The sequence below is a fragment of the Phyllostomus discolor genome, chromosome 6 (genome assembly GCF_004126475.2).
Source record: "Phyllostomus discolor isolate MPI-MPIP mPhyDis1 chromosome 6, mPhyDis1.pri.v3, whole genome shotgun sequence".
Lineage (NCBI taxonomy): Eukaryota > Metazoa > Chordata > Mammalia > Chiroptera > Phyllostomidae > Phyllostomus > Phyllostomus discolor.
The window spans coordinates 169,639,824-169,664,349 of record NC_040908.2 but is presented as its reverse complement, the minus strand read 5'-3'; the positions used below and the strand labels follow the sequence as shown (position 1 = coordinate 169,664,349).

The 24,526-nt window shown below is 61.9% G+C and overlaps 1 protein-coding gene and 2 long non-coding RNA genes across 3 annotated transcripts in view; 1 reads left to right on the top strand and 2 right to left on the bottom strand.

Moving 5' to 3' along the window:
* Positions 1 to 1,988: 1,988 nt before the first annotated feature.
* On the bottom strand, positions 1,989 to 11,283 carry LOC118501405 (butyrophilin subfamily 3 member A2-like). The gene is made up of 6 exons (XM_036029849.1): positions 11,195 to 11,283; positions 6,323 to 6,455; positions 5,763 to 6,104; positions 3,894 to 4,175; positions 2,438 to 2,638; positions 1,989 to 2,227 (listed from the first exon to the last, which is right to left on the bottom strand). The coding sequence occupies exons 2-6, from the start codon at positions 6,399 to 6,401 to the stop codon at positions 2,193 to 2,195; spliced, it is 939 nt and encodes a 312-aa protein (XP_035885742.1). The 5' UTR covers positions 6,402 to 6,455; positions 11,195 to 11,283; the 3' UTR covers positions 1,989 to 2,192.
* A 1,871-nt stretch (positions 11,284 to 13,154) lies between these two features.
* On the top strand, positions 13,155 to 15,616 carry LOC118501419. The gene is made up of 3 exons (XR_004904068.1): positions 13,155 to 13,364; positions 14,000 to 14,128; positions 15,525 to 15,616. It is a non-coding gene; the product is annotated as an uncharacterized LOC118501419 (long non-coding RNA).
* A 2,626-nt stretch (positions 15,617 to 18,242) lies between these two features.
* Positions 18,243 to 24,526, bottom strand: part of LOC118501414 — a 28,555-nt gene continuing 22,271 nt past the window's right edge. The window contains exons 3-4 of the long non-coding RNA XR_004904063.1: positions 22,363 to 22,367; positions 18,243 to 18,253 (exon numbers count right to left, since the gene is read on the bottom strand). This is a non-coding gene — a long non-coding RNA (uncharacterized LOC118501414). The remainder of the gene's footprint in view (positions 18,254 to 22,362; positions 22,368 to 24,526) is intronic.

The following is a 24,526-nucleotide window of genomic DNA, read 5'->3' as shown; positions in this document are numbered from 1 at the left end:
GACGCAGCTCCACGGAAGGGTGACCGTTACTGCCACCCCCGGCGGGATGCGTACCGGGGGCACACCGGGAAGAGTCACAGTGGCCATGATGAGGAAGAGCGGCCTTTCCCCAGGATGCACAGGGGACAGGAACCTCGGGGACCTCAGTGGCGATCAGCAGTGGGTGTCCCTTTGCTGGACGTGGATTCTACTGCATCAGAGATTCCAGTGACCTCCATCTGCGTCTTTCACGCAACACTCCTGCTTCGCTAGGACCTGGAGGGGTGAAGGGGGAGGGCTGGGTCTGCTCTGTGCTCCCAGGTCACAGGGTGCGGTAGAAAGTGGCCGCTGGTCCCTTCTCAGCCCCGGGTGATGTGGCCTGAGGAGCCGGAAGCCCACATCTGGGTCCCAGGGCCCACCCTCCCTCTCCCTGCAGCCCCCTCCTCCTGCCTGTGCCTCCCAGAGAGACCTGTGGACCCCAGGACGGCCACTGTCCCTGGTCCCTGGACTCGGTGCCGGTGGGCACACCTTTGAGACCTCAGGTCACCCACCACCCCAAAACTGTCCAAGTCAAGAAGGAACAGGGGCCCTTGGGGGTTGCCCTGGGGACACAGAGGGATCCACTCACCAGGATAGAAGAGGGCCATCTTCCACTCTGGAAGGAAGGGGACACAGACAAGGGAAGGTCATTCTTTCTGCCCTCCCCCCACCCACTGTCCCCCCTGAGCCTCTTCTCTCTCCTCCGTGTCCTCCAGTGTCCGCGTTCCTCATCGGCAGCTCTGCACACCAGGCTCAACCCTCTCCTGGTGCTGGGCTTCCCCCCAGCACGCTGGGGCCGCGGGGCCGTGACCGGGCTGTGCCGGGTGTGGGTGTGTGTGTCAGCAGGGTGAGGGGACGCTGCGTCTGGAAGGTCCCCTCTTGAGTGACCAGACAGGCAGCGGTGGTTCAGCCACAGCAAATGAGCCTCTGACCCGGGTGGGATTCCTGGTCGCCCAGCAGGACAAGGGGTGAAGCACTAACCACACAGGAGCCCGGGCACCAGAGCCCCAGACTCACTCACCTGCACAGGCCTGAGGCCGCTCCGCACCTGCAACAGAGACAGGCAGAGTCACCTGGACTGCCACACAGAGAGGGTTCCTTTCTCTCCCTTGTTCCTCACTCTCATCTCCCCATTCCCTTCTCTGCACCCCGCTCCCCTGTCCACCCGCTGCAGCTCAGGGCCCCCAGGCACCCTGCACGGGCCATCCCAGTGTCACCGCACAGCTGTCCTCCTGCACCTGTCTGTGCAGCAGCCACGGCTCATCCGCGGTTCTTCTTTGCAAAGTTTCAGTTCCCTTCTGCCAAAGACGCTGGGACAGTGTTACATGGGAAACTCCAGGGACACCCAGTTCACGAGTTTAGCCGCAATGAACTCTGAGCAGCGCCCTGCGGTCAGCTGGCGTCTTCCTCCCACCTGCCCCTCCCCAATCCCTGCTCAGTCCAGCCTGTCCACCGTGCGGACCGCCCCACCCCTAGTCACTGAGGAGCGTCTCTGTGACACGTGGATGGTGGCAGCATCGCAGCGCGGGGGTCCCAATCACCCTTCCTTTACTTAGTAACGGCCCCAACGCGCAAGACTTGGGACAGTGGCAATGCGGGTGTGCCCACGAGATGCCTTCCTTTACGTGAAAAGGAAAAAGCTCGTGAATTCAGGGTTTGGAAGGATCTGGGGTCAGTCTTCTATGGGGGGTACTGTACCTCATCCCCCTCGGATAAGGGGTGACCCCCACGGACCTGGGTCTCCCTGTGCTAGAATCCTTCCCACCCCATCTGTGTCACTCCTGCCCACGTCTGGGAACAATGGGCCATGTGATGAGAAATATCAGGTACTATTTTTTGACTAGTGATGATAAATTGGGGACAACTGTCACTGGCCTCTTCTCCTTTTAAGAGGCACTTCTCTCTCATGCTTTTCTTCCTGGATTCAGATTTGGGGAAGCAACCAGGAAGGGAAGGACTCACATACTGACTCCTCTCCCCACCCCCTCTCCTTTCCAGGGGCTCCCGGGGTGCCCCGGCTCCAGCGCCCCCCGATGGAGACACCACAGCCCCATCCCCACTGAGAGAGACCACTGCCTCGGCCCCCACCAGTGTCCCCGTCCTTCCCCTGGGTGACTAGGGGTGAGGGAGGGGCCTGACCTACCCGAGCAGAGAGGCTGAGATGCAGGTCCGGGTCACTCACCTGGTCGGTCCCAGCTCTTCGTCCACCCTGCAGGGAACAACATGAACAGTCAGGGACGCATGTCCCCAGGGACGCCAGGACGTGCAGGGACGGGGATGGGGACGTACTGAGCTGGTCCTGCTGCGTCTCTGGACATAAACAGAAAAAGAAAGTCCCGTCCAGGGGACGCAGAGGAGGATCTGGGTGGTGGGCGTGGGCAGGGCAGGGAGGTGGCGACCACCTGCAGCTGGGCCTCACCTTGGGCGCTTCGCTCCCGCTGCAGCTCTGCCCGCGCTGCTGCTTCCTCAGCTCGTGCTCTCCCCTCCTCCTGGAACAGGGCCTGGATCCTCTTCCGCCGTCGCCACACCAAGTACCCCACATGCAATAGGAGCCCCGCAAGAACCACCAGGGTCAGGGAGAGCAACAGAGTCCAAGGCTGTGTGTCCCTGAAGAAGGCACCTGCGAGGGGTAGCGGCAGCCCCTGAAGGGATCTCTCTGTCCCCAGAGCGCCCAGACTCTCCCTGTCACACAGTCAGGACGGTTTTCCTGAAACGTCTCTGCCCCCAAGGGATGAGATGGAGCATGAGGACGCACACACAGTGTCACTGACGGCCCCTCTGCACCCGCCCCCCACTGACTACCTGCCCCCTGGTCAGCGAAGTCGGGTGACGAAGAACAGACTCTATGGCTGGGGGGCCTGGGTTCCAGTCCCGGGTCTCCTGCCCGACCAGCGCTGTGACCTTGAACTAATGACATAACCATCTGTTGCTGCGTCCTGATCAGGGAGAGCATTAACTTATGCTTATGCAGTGCCTGACGCAGGGTGATTGCCACACAGGTTTCATTCAGTTTTGAAAAGTAAATATATTTTATTTCATCTTGTTTACAGCAAAAACAGCGCCTATGCGGCTGGTGTGCATGCTGTCCGTCCCGTCCTGTGTCTCGGCGACCTGCCCCCTCCAGCACAGCGAGCAGGCCCGTGTCTCTCCCACAGCGCAGTGCCCACTGCACACCGGGTCCCCTCCCGTGGGCACACCCAGGCTCTGCCCTTTGTCCCAGGATCACTGGTTTGAAAACACCCAGTCACAGGCGTCACATCCCACCGCTGAAGGCTGGCCAGTGGGGTTGTCCCCAGAAGTGGGTTTTGCATCAGCCAGTGAGCAGTTCGGGTGCAGACGGCCCTGCGCCCCCACAGCACGGATGCCAACCTACACCAACACCATCCAACACCAGGAGCACAGATGGCCTCGGGACTGTCTCCCCACAGCCCACCACCAGAGGGCGCCCACCACCTCGTTTGTCCTGCTGCTACCAAATTCACAGGAGGAAATAGTTCCCTGTTCCGTCAGATTTGGTATCCTCCTGGGAGTTTTACCTCCCTGGGAACTGATGATTCCTGGTTTTGCTCTTTTATCCACGGTGTCCTTTATGTTGTAAGGACATTAGCGCTTTCCCTGAGATTTGGGGTGTACCTATTTCCCCTCGTGGTGTGTTTGCTGAACTTTCCCATCTGTCCCCACGACCCACTGCCTGGCTCCATGTGTGGCAGGCAGGAAGTGCTCAGGTGTCTGTGACATGAACCACTTCAGGGGGAGGAGCCCCAGGTCCCTGCTCTGTGCCCTCATGTCCCCCAGACACCCAGGTCAGCAGCAGATCACTGCGCCTACCCCCAGCTCACCACCCTGGAGCCCAGGGCAGGGGGCAGGGCACGCACCTGGGATGGAAAGCCTGGGTGACCTCTCCTGGCCCAGCAGGGGGTTTCTGATGACACAGGAGACCCCCTCCCCAGAGCCGCCTTCCAGGATCACAGAGGCTGAGGCTGCATAAAGGCCCTGGGGGTCTGCAGCCACAGATGCTGCCTCCGAGGGCAAGCTCTGTCCCCTGGCGTCTCTCCACTGGATCTGGGGCTGCGGGTACCAGCCGGCAGACGTGCAGTTCACACGGATCCCTCCAGCCTCGTAGCCCTTCATGTCAATGTGGGGGTCAGAGCCCAGCGCTGGGGAGGAGAAGTGAGCCAAATCGTGGGGAGCCCTCTGTACTGGTGGGGTGTCCTCACCAGGGAGGGGCACCCACATGGACGAGCCCAGCAGGGACTCACCAGGAGCTGCTCCCAGCGTGTGCTGTGCAGCAGAGACTGATCTCCGAAGGGCCACTGCCTGACCCTGGCTGGACCCTCGTGCTGGATCCAGGGGGCTCTGGGCCAGAGCAGAGGCCACTTCCCCCAAGTCCCCTTGGAGACTGCCGCAGCCTCCCCTCCCCCCTGCCCCAGACAGGCTGGTCCCTGGCAGAGCCCCTCCCCACTCCCTGGGCAAGCATGGAGGTGGTGCCCCTCATCCTAAGTGGGCCATACCCCACTGGCCCTGTCTGTGCTGCCCGTCCTGTGGGGGCCGTGCCCTCCCGTGAGGAGGAGACATGTGGTGTTCTGTGGCCGCCCGCGCGATGACTCTATGCACGGCCCCTCGGGAGGCTGCTGCTGCCCTCACTGCCAGGCTGCTCGGCTCTCCCTCCAGGGTCCCCCCCGGAAGTGTCCACAGCGAGGCTGTCTAGAGGGGAAAACTTTCCCACGGAAGACAGCGGACACAGGGCCAGGAAGCGGGGAAGTTACTACCACCTGCCCCCACAACTCTGAACACACGGAGGGGGAGGCAGCCCTCTGAGGACCTGAACACACAGAGTCCTGCAGGGGGGGCTCAGTCGGGGGAGCCGAGGTCTGCAGGAAGGGACAGCAGGCTGAGGAGGGGCTGTGCGGGGACAAGGCCAGGGGGCCACACCGTCCCTGCTCCACCAGCCCCCACCCACTGGAAACCACAGGGAAGGGCTGTGTCCGGGGAACTTGAACTGCAGCTCTGATGTCCAAAAACGAGCACTTTCGTGTGGCAGCACCTCAGACAAGGTGCTTCCTCACTGGGGTGGGTCAGGGCCACGTCAAGGCCACTCAAGGGTGGGGTGACAGCACAGAGGAATAGGAACCGTGTGCAGTGACCCATCTCACTGTGCCGGCTGTGAGTGACCAGTGACACCTGCACCATCCTGACCGCGTCCCACCCAGAGCCCAGCGCTGCTTCCACATCCCCCGAGCCGCACCAAGTCCTCCCTGACGCCCCCTCTATGAGACACCCCGGTGTCCCTGTCCCCAGGGGAGCGTCCTCCCTGCTGAAATGAGGACGTCACAACCTGTCCAACTGCAGCTGTGTTCCTGGGGGTGGTGGGGACGTGGGCCCCCCAGGTGTTGTCCCTGCAGCTCAGCCTCCTGGACCCACCACAGTGGGCACCTGGGGGACCATGGCCACAGTGTGGATCACACTGAATTCAAACACCCATGTGCCACCACTGGGGGGAGGTGTCCTCAGCCTTCCTGTCCCCGACCTCCACTCCCCACTGAGACTGGTGGGCGGCGTGGGGGACTCTGTACTGGGTGCAGGACGAAGTCACCCTGGGGGACCCCTGGGGGTGTCACAGGCCTCAGAGGCGCAGAGATGGAGGCGGGGAGCCGGATGCTGGTATCAGCCCACGAGCTCTGGGGTAGGTCTGCAGCCTCTGCCCCCGCCCACGGAAAGGAGCCTGGAACAAGCCTGAGCCTCACCTGCCACCTGCAGCTCCACCTGGGCTTTTGCATAGAAGTCTCCATCTTGGAAATAACACAGGTAGGTTCCGTTGTCTGAGACCCTGACATTGCGAATCCGGAGAGCGGCCTTCCCCGCAGTGACGTCCTCTCGTGAAATCGAAGTTCTCCCTCGAAACTCCTCTGCTGGCGTCTCCTCCTGCCCGTGTGCGTACACGTGCACTACCTGCCTGTGGCTGGGTCGCTCCCACATCAGCTGCAGGGTCTCAGCGCTCATCTCTGGGGACAGGTGACAGGGCAGGTCTGTGTCTTCACCCACCATGGCCAGGATGGGCTCCGGGGGTCCGACCACAGCAAACTCACCTGGTCAGCAGAAGAAGAGGGGCTCCGTCAGAGTGAGCAGGCCCAGAGGGCCAGGGGGTGTCCTAGGCAGGGAGGGTGAGGTGACAGACAGCTAGACAGGAACTCAGTCCTGACACAGGTGCGATGTGGACAGGCCTTGCAGGGGTGGGCAGAGTCCAGGGTTCTGGCTGGGCCCGAAGGGGAAGGATTCACACACGCAGACGCACAGCCGGTCCTACCTGAGCAGGGGCTGAGCAGCTGGGCCACGGCGAGGCACACAGAAAGGGCAGGCAGTCGGGGCACCAGGCACCTCCCCATCCTGACCTGCTGTGCACAGAGAGAGGCCAGCAGGGGCTGGGCAGCAGGGACCACCTTGAAGGAGGAGGAGGATTCCACGTGGAGGGACTGCCTGCCCAGGGCCGACCCGGGCACCACCGCCATCACTGGGGACCAGAGAGCCTCCTCTGCAAATGTGCCCTGGGGGGTGTCTTCCCCTTGGATCCCTCCATGGAAATCAGCCATGACACATGGAGCAGTAATGCAGGTTCGTTATCCCTCGCCAGCAGGGAGCACCGGGCTCTCCTGTGGGAACCTGCTCAGAAGCCCCCCACTGGCCCACACTTCCCTGCCCCAGCTAGCACGTCCTGTCCCCTCACCTCCCTCCTGCTGAGCCCCTCCCACCGGTCCCCTGTCAGCCAGGGCAGGAGCCCAGGAACTTTGCACCCTGTGCTTTAAATTATCTGACTGTTTTAGGGGATGGCTGGGTTGGGGGGCAGTGATGCAGAGGAAATAAAGACTACTGTACTTAAAATAAAAATAAATAAATAAAAAATAAATAAAAATAATAAAAATATCTCTATGATTTAAACTTTAAAACTTTCCAGAGTGGGGAACACATTTCCACATATTTGGGAGGATATTTATTGCTTTTCATTCCCATCACAGACCATTTTAAAATATAAAGCATGAAGGAATGAAATTTAAATAGATTAGAATGGGAATTACATGCTGTGTTTCACGTGAACGTGAGCTCCCATGGATGCATTTGGCCACATGTACTCACGGGGCGACCCAGAAAGAGAATCTATTTATCAAAACTGTTTTTATTCTCACACTTTTCCCTTCAGTCACCCTCACATGCTCCCCCCTGGATGGGGGACACCCGTGGGGACGCCCCTCCACCGCCCTGAACACTCTCTGGACTCGCCAGCTCTGACGCCTCTTAGAGCTTCTGCCGTTTTGTTTCACGTCTTACATGTTGGGACGTTTCCCTTTTTGGACTCTTTTCACCCGGGAAAGAAAAACAGTCACTCTGGGTGAGATCGGGTGAGTAGGGAGGGTGGGGCACGTGGGTTTTTGGTCAAAAACTGCTCAACATTCTGCAGGTGTGGGCAGTGGGCTGGCAAATCACCCGTCAGGAAATGGGCCAATACTCTGGGAGAGTCGTCAAAAAATTTCACTGAAGCTCAGCACCGCCTCTCACAACAACGCCAGCTGGTCACTGGACCAGTGCCCACCCTCCCTACTCACCCAGAGTGATTGTTTTTCTTTCCCGCATGAAAAAGTCCACAAATGATAACATCCCAACATGTAAGATGTGAAACAAAACGGCAGAAGCTCTGAGAGGCGTCAGAGCCGTCGAGTCGCGAGGGCCAGTGGTCAATGCACCTGGGCTCCTGGAACTCTCGCCTGGTGGGGTAGCCTGCACTACAAGGGGCCCACCCTCCAGAAGGCAATTCCTGTGGTTTATTTTGGTCCTTCCTTGTATAGCAAATGCCCTGAACAAGGTTTTTTTTTTTTCATGACTTTATTTATTTATTTGTAGAGAGTGGAAGGGAGGGATAAAGAGAATCAGAAAAACATCCCTCTGTGGCTGCCTCTCGCATACCCCTCGCTGGGGGCCTGGCGCACAATCCAGGCATGTGCCCCAGACTGGGAATCCACCAGCCACCCTTTGGTTCCCAACCGGAGCTCAAACCAGTGAGCCACACCAGCCAGGGCTGAAAACATTTATCCTTACCCCCACGGATTACACTGGCAGGAGTTACTCTTAAAGAAAAACTGGCATTAACACAAAACTTTATATTTACTTGTGCTCGTTAGTAAAATCTACAATAGCAAAATGTATACACTGCATCCAATTTTGTTACAATTATAAATAAAAATGTGTATTCAAGACATAATTCCTGCCCTGGCTGGTGTGGCTCAAGGATTGAGCACCGGCCTACAAACCCAAAGGTCACTGGCTCAATTCCCATTCAGGGCACATGCCTGGGCTGTGAGCCAGGTCTTCAGCACGCGGCACATAAGAGGCAACCACACACTGTCTCTCTCTACCTGTCTTTCTCCCTCTCTTCGACTCTCTCTAAAAATAAATAAAATCTTTTAAAAAAACGTAATTCCTAGACACACTGTGACACAACACGCAACAGTGAAAAGCTGAAACCTCACCACCTCCCCGCACCAGAGTACTGGGAGTCCAAGCAACAGCGGTCACGCGAGACAGAGACAAACAGCAAGCACATCAGAGGGAGGAGGAGCCTTCGCACCGCTCGCAGACGGCAGGACGCGGTACGTAGGACTCTTTGAGGACCCACCAAATCCCGTGAGAACGTGGAAATGAAGGCAGTGAGGTCGCAGGACACAACGTGGACACGGGTGCACTTCCGTGCAGCAGTGACGGGGAACCAGAGGGAGGTGTCGTCAACCCCTCCTGAGATTGCGTCTGAAAGCAGAAACCACCCGGGAACAAGTGCAACCAGAGAGCGGACAGCCTGCGCCCTGACGGCTGGAGGAACCGAGAAAGGAGACAAAGAGGGGACACGCGACGGGGGACACACTGAGCTCAGAGTCGGCAGGAACAACACGGTCACCCCATCCTTGCTGCCTGAAGCCGAGCCCAGACTCAGGCTGTCCTTGTTGAAACGCCGATGGCCTTCTCCTCAGAAGGACAACAAGGAATCCTGAAATGTATTTATTTTAAATCTCTTGCGTGTTATTCCTCAGTGAGGCAGACATGTCAGCGGGGGAGGCTGCTGCCTTTCTACCTGGCCTGACCCCTGCTCAGATTTAAGTCCCTCACCCAGTGCAGGGGCTGTAGGCGGAGGGTCGCTGCCCCGGTGGGAGTGCGGGGTGCGAAGGTGGCAGAACCCCAGCCTCTTCTTGGACTGCAGGGCACCCAGAGGTGAGGGGTGAACCCATGTGCGTTCCTGTCTCGACAGCGGCTCTGCATCCCGGGGACCTCAGGTGGAACCTTTTACCACAGACGTGTGTCATCCTCACAGACACGCATCATGTCCGACCTGTCACCCTCCTCACCTGTGACACCCACACTTGGGGTGACTCCTAGGAGCCAGGTCACTGCAGGGCGGGCTGTAGAAACCAAAGGACCCCCGCACCTCACTGCGCCCACTCACCCTCGTGGCACTCGGCACCCGGCAGGCACGCGGTCTCCCGGTTGCGGTGGGCAGTGAAGGAGCCGGTTCGCAGGGGCTGCACTCAGTGACACGGTCCAGGTCCTAGTCTCTGCTAACATAGGACCCTGTGAAGGGGGGCGCACAGATGTGATGGTGGGGCCCAGGGCACCCACCCCACCTGGTCCCTGAGGCGTCTTCCTGAGATGCCACAGCACCTGGCGGCCTGTCCCCAACACAGCACCAACCCTCAGCCCCTGTCTCCTTGGAACCTTCTGGACTGATTGCCGGCTCCCTGTGTCCCAGGGACTGGAGACTCGACTCACCCTCGGCTCTTCCCTAGATCTTGAAGCTCCAGGAAGAGGGGTGCCGAAGGTGCACCCAGGAGCTTGTGCCCACCCCTTCCCCCGGGGCCGCTCTGCAGCTTCCCTGTCAGGTCACAGGGCAGCCCAGGAGTGTGCCCGGATCCACCGTTGATTTTTAGTAAAACAAAACAAACAAACAAACAAAAAAACCCCCCGGCTTCTTAAGATGAAATCTCACCCCTCCCCGGAAGGAGTGGCTTCGGTTTGGGCAACACCAGCAACCGGCCGTCAAGCCCCAGTTTCTGGTCCCTCCTCCTCTCTGAGCACTTACAGGGGTCATGTCCTGGGCTGGGAGCCACTGGTGCTCCCACCCAAAACGCTGTCTGTACGCCCTCGGGTTGCAGCCACGCTACTACCTGTTGGGAACAAGGAAATTAGGAACTAAATGTGACCTTAGTAAACAGGGACCACATTGTAGCTAAAAGGAACTAATAAGGGAGACAGAATGCAGGATGCAGTTACAGCAAAGATCATATGTCGGGCAGATGCTCTCCCCTGGGTAGGCTAGACAAGCAATGCTTTATTTAGTGTTAAAAATATGAATTTTACCCTGTTTCCGCGCGCGGTCTTTGTAAGCAAATTGCTAACTGCCACGACTGCTTCTGTATAACGCTTGCTTGCCCGCCCCTGTATAAGGACGTAGTTGTAAGCGCTCAGCGTGCCTCTCGTCTGCAGCCCTTGTGCGTACTGTGTCTCCGGACACTCTGAGAGTTCGCCCCTGCAACAGGTTAAAAGTTGGCCAATAAAATAACATCTTTGAAACCCTGAAAGTCTCCGAAATTTGTTCTCACGTTCGCTGGATGCTACACTACCCACCCCCACCCGTGTCTTGTACGAAAGGGGGATAGTGTTGTTCCCTCACCCTTTCTGTACAGTCAGGGCTCCGCCCGCCAGGCTGCAGGGAGGCCCGGGCAGAACGTGGACAGTCTCCAGTCCCCCCAGAAAACCAGGGACACCTCAGGTTCCCCTCGGCAGCGAGACCTGCACCGGGCGCGCACCCCGCGGGCGGTCCGTGCCCGGCGTGTTAGGAACCGGACCACCAGTGAGCTCGGGCTTGTGTTCCCCACGCCCTCCCCCGCCTCTCCCGCGGGGAATCTGGGGTCCCGCAGGAGTGGGAACCGAGGCCGCCCGTGCGCAGGGAGAATTCCCAGCCCGAGCCGCTGGGGACCCAGTGCGCGGGGGCGGGGGGCAGAAGGGAAGGCGGCAGGACTCCCCACCCCGGCCCCAGCCCCGCTCAGAGCTCGAACGTCGCCCCCCTTGGGGTCCAGCCCCCGGCGACACCCGCCCCGCTGTCGGGGTCTGCCCTGCCCCAGCGCCCCGCTCCCACCCGCGCCCGCGCCGGGACGAGGAGCGGCGGCAAAGTCCGGAGAGGGGAGCGCAGAGACCTGAGCGAGCGCCGCTCCGGAGCAGCCAGAGACGCGGGTGTCGGGGTCGTAGATTCACTTAAGCGGCAGCCCGCCCGCGTGCGCAGGGCCCGAGATATGGCGGCGGGAACAGCGGCCGGGTCTGGGGTGAATCCGCTACACGCGGTCGCCTTCAGTGCGACCCCGCCCCAGTGGACGACGTCATCGCCGCGTGTCTTCTGCTGGGGCTGCTTTCTCCAGCGCGCAGGCTCCCTGTGAGTCCCCTGGAGCCGCGCGGGAGAAGGAAATGCTGAAACAGCCTCACCGTTCAGCTGGCCGGGGGGCCGATCCTCCCTGAGCGCAGGGGCCTGGGGCTCAGCAGAGAAGCACCGGGGTGGCTGCCGGGCTGTTCCCCTGGGGGCGGGGGGGGCCTCTGGGTGGGGGAGGGGCCGCAGCGGGGAGAACGGGGAAGACCTGGCAGAGGCCCCGCCCCGTCCTCCCGCAGCGCCCGGACCCCGCCCCCAGCCCGGGCTGTCACTCCCTCTCCTCCAGGGGCCCGCAGCCTCTCTGTGAACTGCCCCCACGTGTCTGCAGACTACACCTCAGCCTCCGTGAAACCTGCCCCTCAGGCTCCCTGAAAACTGCCCCTCAGGCTCCCTGAAACCTGCCCCAAAGCTCTCTGAGGTCTGGCGGTCGCTGCCGGAAGCGGTGGAAACCTGCCGGGAGACTTTGCGTGGGACGGGTCGTGGCGGCGGCGAGTCACCCTGTGTTCAACTCGCTCACACCCCGCTCCAGCCCTGGGAGAGCCCTCGCACCGCGCTGACAGTTGCCCCCGCCGCTCCGACCCTGCGCCGTGCGGCCGACGTCCGCTCTCCCGCTGCCGCAGCCGCTGCTGCTCCGGGCGCAGGTGGGTCGGCGGGGCCCTGCAGGGCGACCCCCGACAGCGGCGGGGGCCTCGGGAGGGCTCGGACCCCGGGGGCCTGGAGCCGGGAGGGGAAGCCGTGCCGTTCGCGCCGGGCCCGGGGTCCCAGCCGCGGAGGCCGCCACCCTGCCGGAGCTCGCCGAGCGCAGCGGCGTCCCCTCCGCGGTCCCCGCGCCACCCGGGCCGGGGCTCCCTCCGCGCGGAGGCTCCCCCGGGGCCGCCGGGCTGGGCAGAGCGGGCAGCGGGGCGCACGGCCAGGCGGCTGGTCCTGAGCGTGGACGCGATGCTCGCGGCGGCCCCGCCAGCCGCGCGGGGACGGACCCTGGTGATGAAGCCTTTGCAGGTTGCGGGCGGTGGGGGGGGGCGGTTACAGCTTCAGGGGAATGACTGATCCCCGGCGAACTGCACGGTTGACCCGGAACCGGGTGGCCCTGGCTGGGTGGCCCCGGCGTCAGAGCGCCCCGTAGCCGGGCACCCTTTTGACTGCACCTCGGCCGGGGCCCAGGCGGGATCGCACCGGGGGAGAGGCATCGGTGGGTGGGGCAGCGGAGGGAGGTCTCCCCCCTCCCCCTCCCCCTGGCAAACCCGCGGTGTGCGGAGAAGCTCAGGGTGTAAATGGGGGAAAGTAACCAACAGGGGATTTGAGAGAAGACGGCGAGTGAGACGCGCAGGCGGAAGCGGGAGGGAAGGTCCGGAGGCTTCTGTACATGCAGGAGCCCTCGGCCCCCCAGATGTGTCCTTGCTGGGGTTGGTGTCACTGTCCCTACCTCCTCTCGCTCCTGAAACCTGGGCCTTGTCACCCGTCCCAGCCCAGGAGACGGGAGGGGGAGGAGACCCCTTTCCTGACCCCACGTGTGGGGCCAGTGACCTCACGGCCTCTGATGCCCGGGCGGGGCCCAGGGGTGGATTCTCCGAGCGCCCGGGCGTGTACGGGGAGGGGCCCCAGCTCAGCGGGGAGAGGGTCTGAAAGGAGAGCTGACCCCAGCTCCTGCCTCTGCAAGGGGACTCAGGGATTCACTGAGCTGAGCCGAGGGCGGAGCTGAGGGAACCACCCTCCGCCGAACCGGGCACAGGACGGGTGGGCAGTCCTGGAACGTCTCCTGTTCTGTTGCAGCTGACGGGGACCGCCCCCACCCACCGGACTTCCCAGCAGAGCCCGGTGCACCCGGGCCCCACCGACAGCTGCGGGCCCCAGGAGTACTGGTCCCCAGGCCACTGCTGCCGGCTCTGCCCCGCGGGTGAGTCCCGGGCGGGTCTGCCTGGTGGGACGGCAGAGTCCACGTGTGTCAGGCCGTGGGGAGGGGCCCTCTCCTGACAGTGGGGGGGGGGGGCTGGTTAGCAGCAGCCATGAGGTGGGACATGGCCCCAGGGGACACCTTGTAGAAGGAAGCCCCATCTGCCCTCAGTGGGGGTGGCAGGAACCTGCTGGCCCAGTGAGGTGCTCCTGGGCCCTGAAAGGCACACCCGACTCCTGTGGGTGGGAACTGGGCAGAGCTCCTCCCAGAGGCTGAGCCTGGGATCTGGCTGGGAGGCAGAGCGCTGGGACCTGCTCCTGCTGACAAGAGGCTCGTCCTCGGGGTCCTCAGTGTCTGTCGGTTGGGGGCCGGGGTCCCTGTGCAGCCCACAGCACAGCTGCCAGAGGGGCGGGTGCAGGGCAGGGACAGGAGGCCGAGGTGGGATCCCGGGAGGTCTGTGCTTCCTCCTGTCCAAGAAGGTGTGACGTCCAGAGGTCACCTTGCTCCGACACTGCAGACAGAAGTGTTTCCCTGTTCCCACTGGCGGGGCCGCCCCCAGGACGGGGTGGGCAGGCTGCACAGCAGGGACGTCCCTCGAGCCTGGAGGGGTCTGACCACAGCGCCAACCTCCTGCACAGGGGAGCATGTCCGTGAACCCTGCAGCCGCCCCCACACCCGGGGACAGTGCGACAAGTGTGACCCAGGCACGTTCACGGCGTTCCCCAACGGCCTGGGGTCCTGCCTGCTGTGTGGCACCTGCTCCCAGGGTGAGTCTCCCCCGGGCATCTTGCCTGACCTTCACCTGCCAGCCCCTGACCCTGCCGTGGTGGGACCTTCACGTCGGGCCTTGGGACTTGGCCACAGGGACGCTCACGGTGCAGCCGAGAAACGTGAGGGGAAAGCGGAGCCTTCGGGTGAAGGAGGGACGTCCCGGTCCCGCAGTGCGGAGCTCACAGCCCCGCAGAGACGTGGCTGGAGACGTCTGTCAGCTCCCACGTCGGTCCCCATGTAGCGTGACAGCAGGAAAGTGACAGGACCCAGAGAGCCACTCCGGTTCCACATTCTCAGCCCCGTGTCTATTCTCAGTCATCGTGTTCACACGGGAAGGCGCTCAGTTCCATGTGGGAAACTGGGAAATCCCACGCACACGCACACGGAGAGGCAGCAGGGTCAGCGTCACCCCTCAGGGAGTCAGGGATGAGGTACTGCGTGTCACCAGCCCCTTCCACCCTGGTGGGGATGGGACAGGGTAGCACAGAGGCCGCCGACCATTTAACAGTTGGCGCTGTTTGATCCCTTGTGCATGTGTGTGCAAGTGTGGACGAGTGTGTGCATGCACAAGTGCATTTCTGTGCACGTGTGCGCATAAGTGTGTGTTTTTGTGTGTGTGAGGCGGTGAGAACCACTTCCCAGTCACCTGCAGATGTCACTGTGTTTCACCCCAACTTGCCACCTCCCACACTTCCTACACGCACCAGGGGTGTGTCACCCACCCAGGGGAACCAGCAGTGATCCCCAACACCAGTCCACACTCGGACGGACCGTCACCCCGTTTTCCTTTGAAACTGTCCCCTGTGGTTCACCTGCAGAGAGCGAGGTGGAGACTCCCCCCACGCGCCCCGCTGCCCCGACGCCCCGGGTGTGGTGGAGGCCGGATTCTTCCCTCGCTCAGAGTCAGACGACAGTGACCTCTCCTCCGGGGTCCACTGCATGTGACCCCAAAACCTCAGTGTTCCTGTGGGCCCGGATTCTGTACACACGCGTTACAAGTGGCCAACCCCACAGGAAAAACACACTTATTTTTTGTAGCCCCAGAGGTGGACACGCGGTATTGGTGAAGACAGTCAGGCAAGCTAGGTTTTTTTAAAAGAAACTCCCTGGTAGCAGCATTTTGAGACTGTGGTTCAAACTGTGTCCATGTGTCCCTGTTCCTGCACCAGCACCCCCATCCGGGCATTGGGCCTGGGAGACAGGTGTGGGACCAGGTGGCAGAGGCGTCCCCCACAGGGTTACACGAACCCTCGGACCGGCCCAGATCCCTGCTATGGCAGGCTGAGCTCCGTCCCAGGCCATAGGGTCTCCACCCTAAACCCCACGCAGGCGCCCCTGTGCACGAGAACAGGGGGGTCCCCCAGGACTGACGCAGGCTTTCCTGAACTGCAGACCAAGACCAGGCAGCCGAGTGCACTGCCACCAGCAACACGAGGTGCCAGTGCTGACCAGGCCGTTTCTACAAAGCCCCTGGCGACAAGGAATTCTGCACGAGGTGTAGTACGTAGGTGACTGGGCATGGGTGCTGTGGGTGGGTTCACAGGGCTGTGGGGCTCCCCCTCAGCCTCATGTTTCTCATAGTCTTGGCGCTTGTGTCCCTCCCTGGTCCCCTGCTGAGGTCCCCAGTTCAAGTCTGGGCCCACCAGCCCAGGCAGGGACTCCCCTCTCCACCCTCCTGGGCTCCACCCACCGCCTCCCCCTGTCTGGGTCCCTCCTTTGCTTTGCTGGAGGGTCCTGACGTCACCTCCTGGGAACAGGTGCCTTCAGGTCATTGGATCTTTCAGAAACATTTATTCTGTCCTCTCGACTGCTGGCCGTCTGTGTGCAGAGTCCTGGGTCGTCGCACCAGTGTCCTCGGCAGCCACGGTCACCCAGGTGGCTGACCGAGTGCCCCACACCTCACCCCACGGGAACGACGGTGTCTGGGGGACCAGGACTTGCATGTCCGGCCTTTCCAGGGCTGCATTGGGTCCAAAGAAATGAAAGGGACAGGCTGGACGGGCTTTCGGTTCCTAAACGCTGTTGAACCTGGAGGAGTCTCCAGAGTTTTTCCCCTTTGTGATCTGGAGTTTGGGGTCCAAGAATAAGCCCCGTGCTCCCCAGAAAGAAGGTGGGGACCCAGGGGTGGAGGAAGCACGGGGCCCGTGACTGAGAGGCCTGTACAGGCCGTGCAGTGCGGGGGGCCGGGAGCACCCACACAGGGTCCTCAGCGAGTGAGTCACTGCCCCAGGCGAGAGCGAACCTGCCCAGGACGCCAGAACGCGCTGCACTGACGGTGCGCTCTCAGCTGGCAACAGGGAGGAGGGAGCAGCTGCGTCCCCAGCCTTTGTTAAAGCAGGACGGACCCCTCCCCTCCAGCTCCCAGGCCCACACACAGGGCCATGGATGTCCATCGGGGGGGACCAGGTCAACTGTCCTCCTGGTGGGACCAGGGCTGGTTCTGGGGTGAGGCTGGGGCTTCCTGTGACCCCGGGACCCTCGTGGGGTCTGTGATCACAGCACACAGTGCTCCCCAGAGTGGGCTGGGGGAGCGCCCCACGGAGACACCTTCTGTTGGTGACAGTGCGGACCCGGGAGCCTGGGGCTGGAGAGACGTGGAGGCAGGAACAGTGAAGCTGTGTCCCCCCCACCCCCAGGTGTCCCGAGGGGACAGAGGTCCTGCAGCAGTGCAACTCCACGGCGGACACGGTGTGCGGCCCACCCGGTCCAGGTGAGAGGGGGTCGCTGTTGTTAAGGTGTCTGTCTGAGGAGAGGAGACCCCGTGACCCGGGGGAGCCGTCTGACAGGGGCAGTTCAGTTCCCGCTCCTTCCCATCAGCCCTGGGACCAGCAGCGCCCCCTCCCCCTCAGCCCCCAGCAACCCTGAATTACTTTCTGGGTCGGACCCCCTGTTCAGGACGGGTCACAGACACAGAATCCAGTGACATGTGTCCTTGTGTGCCCAGCTTCTCTGTTTCAGGTCTGTGTCTCCCAGGCCCTGGGTCTCGGTGGGACCTGCCAGGGTGTCACCTCTCTGTGTGGCCGAGGGACACTCAAATGTAGCTGCAGACAGACACGTGTGGTGGTGTCCACTCTCCTGCTCAGGGACTCGGGGACACTTTTAAACAAACAGACCCTGAGCCCCGAATGCTCTATGACAAGGACAACTTTTCAGTCAGCGGTGTTGGGGACCCCACATGTCCCCAGTCCTGGGAGGAGTTGTGCCGTCCCATCACAGCAGACGCAGAAACTAACTCACAACGACCCAAAGACCCACCTGCAGGGTCTGAAGTCGACAAAACCCCTGGAGGGGTCAGAGAAGGCCTCTGACGATGATGGCAGGGGTCCACCTTCCTGTGGTGACAGGTTCCAGTGGGTGCGTGCGTGTGTCTGTGGGCACACGTGGACTCGGGGTGCAGGTGCCCCGACCGAGGCCTTTCCCGTCCTTCACGAGCGCACGTGGGGTCTGTTTGTCTGGACTCTGTCCCGCGGCTGCTGGAAACCAGGTCGGCTTTGACCTGAGGGAGACGCTTTCTTTCTCCCGTTGTCAGAGGGCAGACACCGGCTCTGGTTGGTTGGGATTATTTTCCATTTCTTGGTTGCTTCCATCACCTTCCATTTCTGCAACAAGAAGCCAAAAGACTGAGGATTCCAGCCCGTGTGCAGCGGGCCCCCCAACGGTACGCGCTCTGAGTTGGAGCCCCTGGAGGAGAGTGAGTGACAGCCCGGGCTGGGCGGGGGGCGGTCCGGGCACTGCGGGAGGACAGGGCCGGGCCTCTGCCAGGTCGTCCGGGTTCTCCCGGCTGAGGCTCAGCCCCCCACAGGGTGACCAGAAGGGAGAACAGCCTGGAAGCCATCTCCGTGCCATCCCTGCGGCACCCCGGCCTTTGGGGCTGAGGGACGGGCCTGGTAGATTTGGGGCCCTAAGGCGTCATCACTGTCAGCTCCGTCTCCAAGGCCCCCCTGGCCTGGCACAGGGGTGTCTGGCAGGGCCGTGGGGAAGATTCGGGGGGCTGCTGTGCTAGAGGGTGCTGGCTGTTCTGGGTGCAGAGAGACATAGTTTTGTTGGAAGGGTCCAGAAGTTGTGAAACTGGAAAATCGGGGAGGGGGATGGAGGACACCGGGCCCCCTCCTGCAGCTTCCCTGGTGGGGTCCTTGGCCTGGGGAGGGGTCTGTCACCTCCCAAGCCATCCTGTCACAGAGAGCGCCCTCCTGGCAGCCTCCCGTGACCACACTCCTCTGTCTGTGCCCACAGGACCCCGGGACCGAGGAGGAAGCCTGGTGAGTGCCCCCTGGGGCAGGGCCAGCTCTGGCCCTCCCCGAGAACTGCTCAGGCCCTGACCTGGCCTCCTGTCCAGGGCCGGCCAGCCCCACCTGGGGAGGCGGCTGCACCCCCTCCAGGGGCCCCTCTTTGCCCGACTGTTGACCAAACGGGGGCCCAGGGCCCTGAGCTGGGGGAGTCTCAGACCTGCTGGGGTTCTGTTCACAGGGGGGAAACTGAGGCCCCAACAGTCCTCTCGGAGCCTGGACCGAGGCCAGGGGAGCCAGCAGTGAGGGCAGAGCTGAGACCAGAGCCGGTCCCCTGAGCCTGGGGTCCTGGGCCCCTGTCCTTAGGGGCAACCCCTGCGCTGAGCCCCCCGAGAACCCCTCCTTGTGTTTTCAGGCCCCTGAGAGCTCAGTGTGCTGCGGCTCATCGCATGGGACCTGAGAGGCAGACCCTCCGGGCCCCACAGGGGACCAAAGCCTGTCTGTGTGCAGCCCTGGCCCTGGCTGGTGTGGCTCAGTGGACTGAGCGCTGGCCTGGGAGTCGCCGGTTCGGTTCCCAGTCAGGACACAGACCCGGTCCCCAGTTGTGGCTGCATGAGCGACAACCACGTATCTCTCAAACACTAGGGTTTCTCTCCTTGTCTCCCTGTCCCTCCCTTCCCCTCTCTCCCCCTCCTTTCCCCTCTCTGTAAAAAAGGAAATAAATAAAATCATTAAAAAAATTAAAGACTACTGGAATGCAGAGTGGAGCCTGAGGCCCGATGCTCCCAAGCACCGTGGAGACCTGGTCACCTGTGGGTGGCCCGCAGGTGCAGGGTGAAGATGCTGTGCCCCTCACTGCTCCCAGCACCTGCGCCTGCATGTCGGGCTCCTTCAGGAGATCCCAGGACCTGGAGCCGGTAGGGGCATCATCTGGGGCAGCTGGGCCCGGGCCACCCTGCCCCAGGAGCCCTGGGTGGAGCAGGGCTGCCCTGCCCCCACCTGGGAACGCTTCCACTGGGCCCAGCGGGGCCCCGCTCTCCCCCGAACTTGCTGGATAAACGCCGCGGCAATACCTAGGCATGAGGCGTCTGCCCTCTGCTCCGTGTCCAGTGCCACGGTGTGCGTGTGCGCACCTGTGCGTGTGTGTGCGTGGACACGTGTGTGAGCACCCGCACGCGTAGGTGCACACGGAGCCTGAACTCAGCTGTGGCCGTGTCCTCCGGGCTGATGCCCCATTTTCCGGTTTTTGTGCCCATGTCCCGGGTCCCTCCGCCCCCCAGTGTGGGGACAGGTCTGTGCTCTGACCCCTGAAATAAAGGAACACAGCCACTGGCTGTCGTCTTCTAGGGGGTGTTCTGGAAAGGAGGGGCGTGTTCCTGGGCACAGACTCCGTACCAGCAGGGGGCTGTCTGAGGCTGGAGGGCCCAGGGCAGGGGTCGGAGTTCATGAGGATGGAGGGGGCCCTGGGGAGGGTGGGCTGCAGTTATCGGGGAGCAGCGAGAAGCAGGCCCAGGAGGCAGGGGTCTGATCACCTGTCGGATGAGACCTCTGAGGGCACAGAGTGGCACTGCCCACTGGGACACTCTGGGGAGCCACAGGCCTAGGTGTCCCCGAGGTCCACAGTGCCTGGTCCCTTCCTCCCATGGACTGCCCCTCCCCGTCCTGCTATCCCGGCCCATCTCCTGCTCTCGTTCCTCTGGGACCATCGTCCTCAGTGCTCCGTCCCCAGGGCCAGAGTGGCAGCCTGCCTCTGCTGGGGCAGCCCAGAGTGCCAGTGAGGGAGGGTGGGGCAGCGGGCACAGACCCCACAGCCCGCTGCAGAGGGAGGCTGTGGCCCCCGAAAGACGGGGGAGAAGCGGGAGGGAGGAGGGCACAGGAGGGAACCTGGGGCACGGACGTCCATGTGTTCCCCCTGACCCCCAAGGCCCAGGGCAGGACAGGTGGGACAGGGTGCTCACCGGTGGGCACTTGGGCTGCTCCCAGCACTGGGCTCCTGTAAACTGTGCTGCTGTGAACGTGGGGAGCGGGGCACTTTTGGATTGGGGTTTCAGGGTTCCTAGGGTGTGACCCCCGCAGGGGGGTCACTGGGTCAGAGGCAGATCTCCTGTGAGCTCCCCGAGGACCCCCACACTATTCCCACGGGGGCAGCGCCCATCTGCGCCCCCGCCAGCAGAGCACAGGGTTGGCTCCCTCCGCCCCCACCGGGCCCGCCCCTGCTGTTGGAGACGTGCTGGTGCGGCCTGCTGGCCGGCGGGAGGTGGCCCCTCGCTGCTGCAGGACAACTCTGACCTGCGGGCACACCTGCCCCAGTGTGCGGAGGTCCCGCTGGGAACGACCCGGTTCCTTCCCATGTTGGAGGGGACTGGAGGAGGGGAGCCAGGGAGTTCGTGATGCAGCATTTGAAGTCTCACACAGTCCACTGGTGCCCAGTGACCCCGAGTGCAGAGTCTTCTTGAGTGGACCCCCTCAGAGAGCGAGCCCCTCGTGTTCTGGGGGAGGGGGAGCGGGGGAGGAGGGGGAGCCTGGATTAAATTCCTTGTTGCAGGAACAGCACAGACCCAGGCTCTCCGAACCGCACGCACCCCTGTTGCAGAGTCAGATCGTGTCCCTCCTTCCCGGGCATCTCTGGGGCTTCGTCGCAGGCAGCGCCTCCTTGCAGCGCCCCCAGGGCCAGCGGAAATGCAGGCTCATTGGAATTACACGGCAGGGAGCACACTGTCACTCACGCTCCACCTTCTACAGTCCCGCACCCTCTCCCCTTACCTTCGTGTCCATGGGGGGTTGTTAAAAATCCCTTTCTTATCAATGAATCAATTTATCTCCAAACAGTAAAAAAATAAAATAAAATAAAAACCCCCTCTTTGTCATTTTAGGGCGGACAACTAGCAGGCACCAGATACTTTTTTTAAAAAAAGATGTTATTTTCAGAAAGAGGGGAATGAAGGAGCGAAACATCAATGTGTGGTTGCCTCTTGCGTGTCCCGCACTAGAGAACCTGGCCCGCAACCCAGGCACGTGCCCTGACCGGGAACGGAACCCGTGCCCAACCCACTGAGCCACCAGCCAGGGCCAGATTCTTTCCCTTAACAAGGTATCTGGCAACTTTGTTCATGTATTTTCATATTCTTCGCTAATGCACTTCTCAGTAGCCCCACGGAATTTCACAATTGGACGAGCAATCCATCTAGTCACCACAATTTTCTGTACATTTGGATTCTTCTCCTTTCTCACGATCATGAAGGTCCATGTGATGACGTCCTCGTGCCTCTGACTGTGCTCCGAGGACACGATGTGACCCTTAAACATGGCAGCCGGCGTGGAGGGCGGGTGTCAGTCCACGCTTCTGACCCGAAGGGACCTCAGCCATCCAGCCACCCGTCCTCCCCGGGGAAGGCTGGGAGGAGAGCCCGAGGAGAACGGCTCCCTCCGGCCGTCGTGAACTCCCTTCCGGTCTGTCCCCACAAACAAACAGGAGTGAGAAACTTTCCAGGGCGGGGTGTGGGGGGCTGGGGGTGGGGGGGGCTTTCTCAGACGTTCCCGGCAGTAACCCCGCTGCTACTGGTGTTTAGAGACGCTGCGGCCCCAAAGCGGGTCTGCTGGGCAGTGTGCGTGCGGGGGCCTGGCACACGACGGAACTGCACGTGTTTCCCATGTGACGGGTTTGCACACGTGTGTTCACCCGAGGTACTACCGCCACAGGGGGTCATGAACATAATTGTGACATCTGAACATTACCTTTTCCTTTCCTCTTTTTAAAGTAAGAACGCTTTACATGAAATCTATGTTAACAACATTTTTTTAAAAAATTATTTTCAGAGAGGGAGAGAGGCAGAGAAACATCAATGTGAGGTTGCCTCTTGCACGCCTCCTACTGGGGACCTGGCATGTGCCCTGCCTGGGAATCCAACCAGAGACCCTTGGGTTCCCAGGCCGGCACTCAGTCCACTGAGCCACACCAGCCAGGGCCTAGCGACATTTTACGTGCACAACAGCACGTTGTTAACTACAGCTACTACCTCCTAGGTTGCCCCGAGTCTGTTCATGCTGCGCTCTACACACTCTGGACAGGGGGCCGACGTCACTGAGGAGGGGAGATGGCGGCCGTGTCAGTAACGTTGGAAGGGTCACCGCACAGCTGGTTCTGCAGGCACACAGGGCCACCGCCCTCTGCCTGGGCACCTGTGGGCTGTGTCCTGGGAAAGGACAGTGGCCGGGAAACACCCCAAGGTGAAGGGTCCGGACGGGGGGCCTGTCAGTCATCCAGACCTTCCCGGGTCCCACCCCAGGCCTCATGGTGTAAAACGGGGTGCCTCTCACCGAGGCTCAGAAAAGCTTGAGTTCTGAAGCCACAAAAGGGAACGAAACACCCCAGCAATGTGGTTCACGGTGAAACAGGAACCAAGAACCTACTTCCCTGGAGAGACGACAGGAACCCAGCTGCCCTTTTCCACCCGCAGAGCCTGTACCGGGCCCACCATCGCTGAGTCCTTTCCACCCCCTGCTGCTGATACCCAACCCACCCTGCCTGCTCCCCAATCCAGCTGTGAACCCGGGCTGTGGGTGCGGATGGCGCTGGCATCCAGGCACCCCTGTCCGTTGTGTGCTGGGTGCCCTGACAGTGGGTGCTGGAGTGGCTCAGCAGCCTGTCACCTGGGTGCCTCCCGCATCTCCAAGCCCCCACCTGGAGGCCCAGCGCACCCTCGGGAGCAGGGGGACCACAGGGGCCAAGGGCCTGAACTTGGGGCACTGGGGCTGTCTCAGAAGGGCTGGCCTCTCACTTCCCCCAGCCAGGGGACACACCCACGTGCAGCGTGTGTCCTGAGGGAAGGTTGCTCCAGACTGTCAGGAATCCGAGGGTCCCAGGGAACCAGCCTGTGGATACCCCTATCCACCCCAGTGATGCCAGGGACTCGGTGGGCAGGGCCACCAGGGCTGCTCACCGAATAAAGGGGTGCTGACGCCCAAATGCGCGGTTTGCCTGCCTCGAAGAACGCCGTCATAAAATCCCGGTCCTTTCATGTGAGCCGCGTTCCCCCGGCTTCCACGGCCCCATTTTCCTAAGTGCCCAGCTCGGGCTCCCTCCACCCACCCCCGGATGACACCCGGCCCTGCAGAAACCCAGACAGTCCTCAGGGTCAACCAGTCTCCGAGGTCCAGCTGGGGCAGCAGGGCGAGGCCCAGATGGGGCCACATGGAACCATCACGGGTAGAGGCGCAAGAGGACACTGGCACAGGGCAAGGGGCGACTGAGGCTGGACAGGCAATGGTCTCTCAGGGCAGGGCCTCAACCCCAAAAGGGTGTCACGAGCTCAGGCCCAGTCTTCTGCGGATAGGTCTCCCCTCTGGCTTCTAGGTAGGCGTCTACCCTGAATGTCTGGCCACACTGGGCCTGGAAGCCGGCCCACTAAGACCCAGGAGGACTCAGGCCCAACAGGACTGGGGGGACCCCTGTGTGACCCGGGGGCCAGCCCCTCTGGCTGGGGTCACCCCTCGAACATCCCATTGTGAGCAGTCACCCTGCTCCTTGGAGCAATCTGCTGTCTTAGTACTCCTGGATCCCAAACCATAGAGACTCATTCCCAGAATCTGGCAAGCTTTCTTGGTGGGACTGCAAGTCCTGGCCAGCCATGCCCCACCCTGACCCTGGTCGCCAAGGGGAACAGGTCTAGTTGGTACGCAACCAACTGCCTCAGGCTTCGACACCAGCATCCCCCGGCATGCTGGGAGTTGTGGTGTGTAGGTGGACGTGGCCGGCGCACTGGAGCCTTGTTCCTGGGATCACACAGGGTGCTGGGAAGGACACTACCTCGATGAGGCCCCGCATAGGGCGAGGGGCAGAGGTTGAAGTCCCTCTGCGGAGAGGCAGGCCTCAGGGACAGGTCATCTCGTGCATGGGTGCTGAAGTCAGCATTGCCTGACGACCAGTTCCAAGGAGGCTTAGAGGAAGGGACTGGGGTGGACAGGGGGCGTGCGTTCCAGACAGAGAGGATTGTCCTGCGAGTGACCCCAGGAGAAGGCAAGATGCTGACCAATTCAGCATGACCACGGGACCCACGCAGCATCGCCTGCCAGAGTTTGGGACTTGAGGTGCGGGCTGGGGCTGCCAGTTCCCCTGAACGAATCAGGAATGGCAGGACACTCCCCAGGGTGGGGTAAGGGTGGGTGGCG

Excerpts from the sequence above, each read along its gene's own strand:
- LOC118501405 (XM_036029849.1), bottom strand. The coding sequence starts at position 6,401 with ATGGGGAGGTGCCTGGTGCCCCGACTGCCTGCCCTTTCTGTGTGCCTC. Across the intron at positions 4,176-5,762 it reads GGTGGAGCTGCAGGTGGCAG|CGCTGGGCTCTGACCCCCAC; the intron begins GTGAGGCTCAGG and ends TCTCCTCCCCAG. Across the intron at positions 2,639-3,893 it reads ACCCAGGCTTTCCATCCCAG|GTGCCTTCTTCAGGGACACA; the intron begins GTGCGTGCCCTG and ends TACCCCTCGCAG.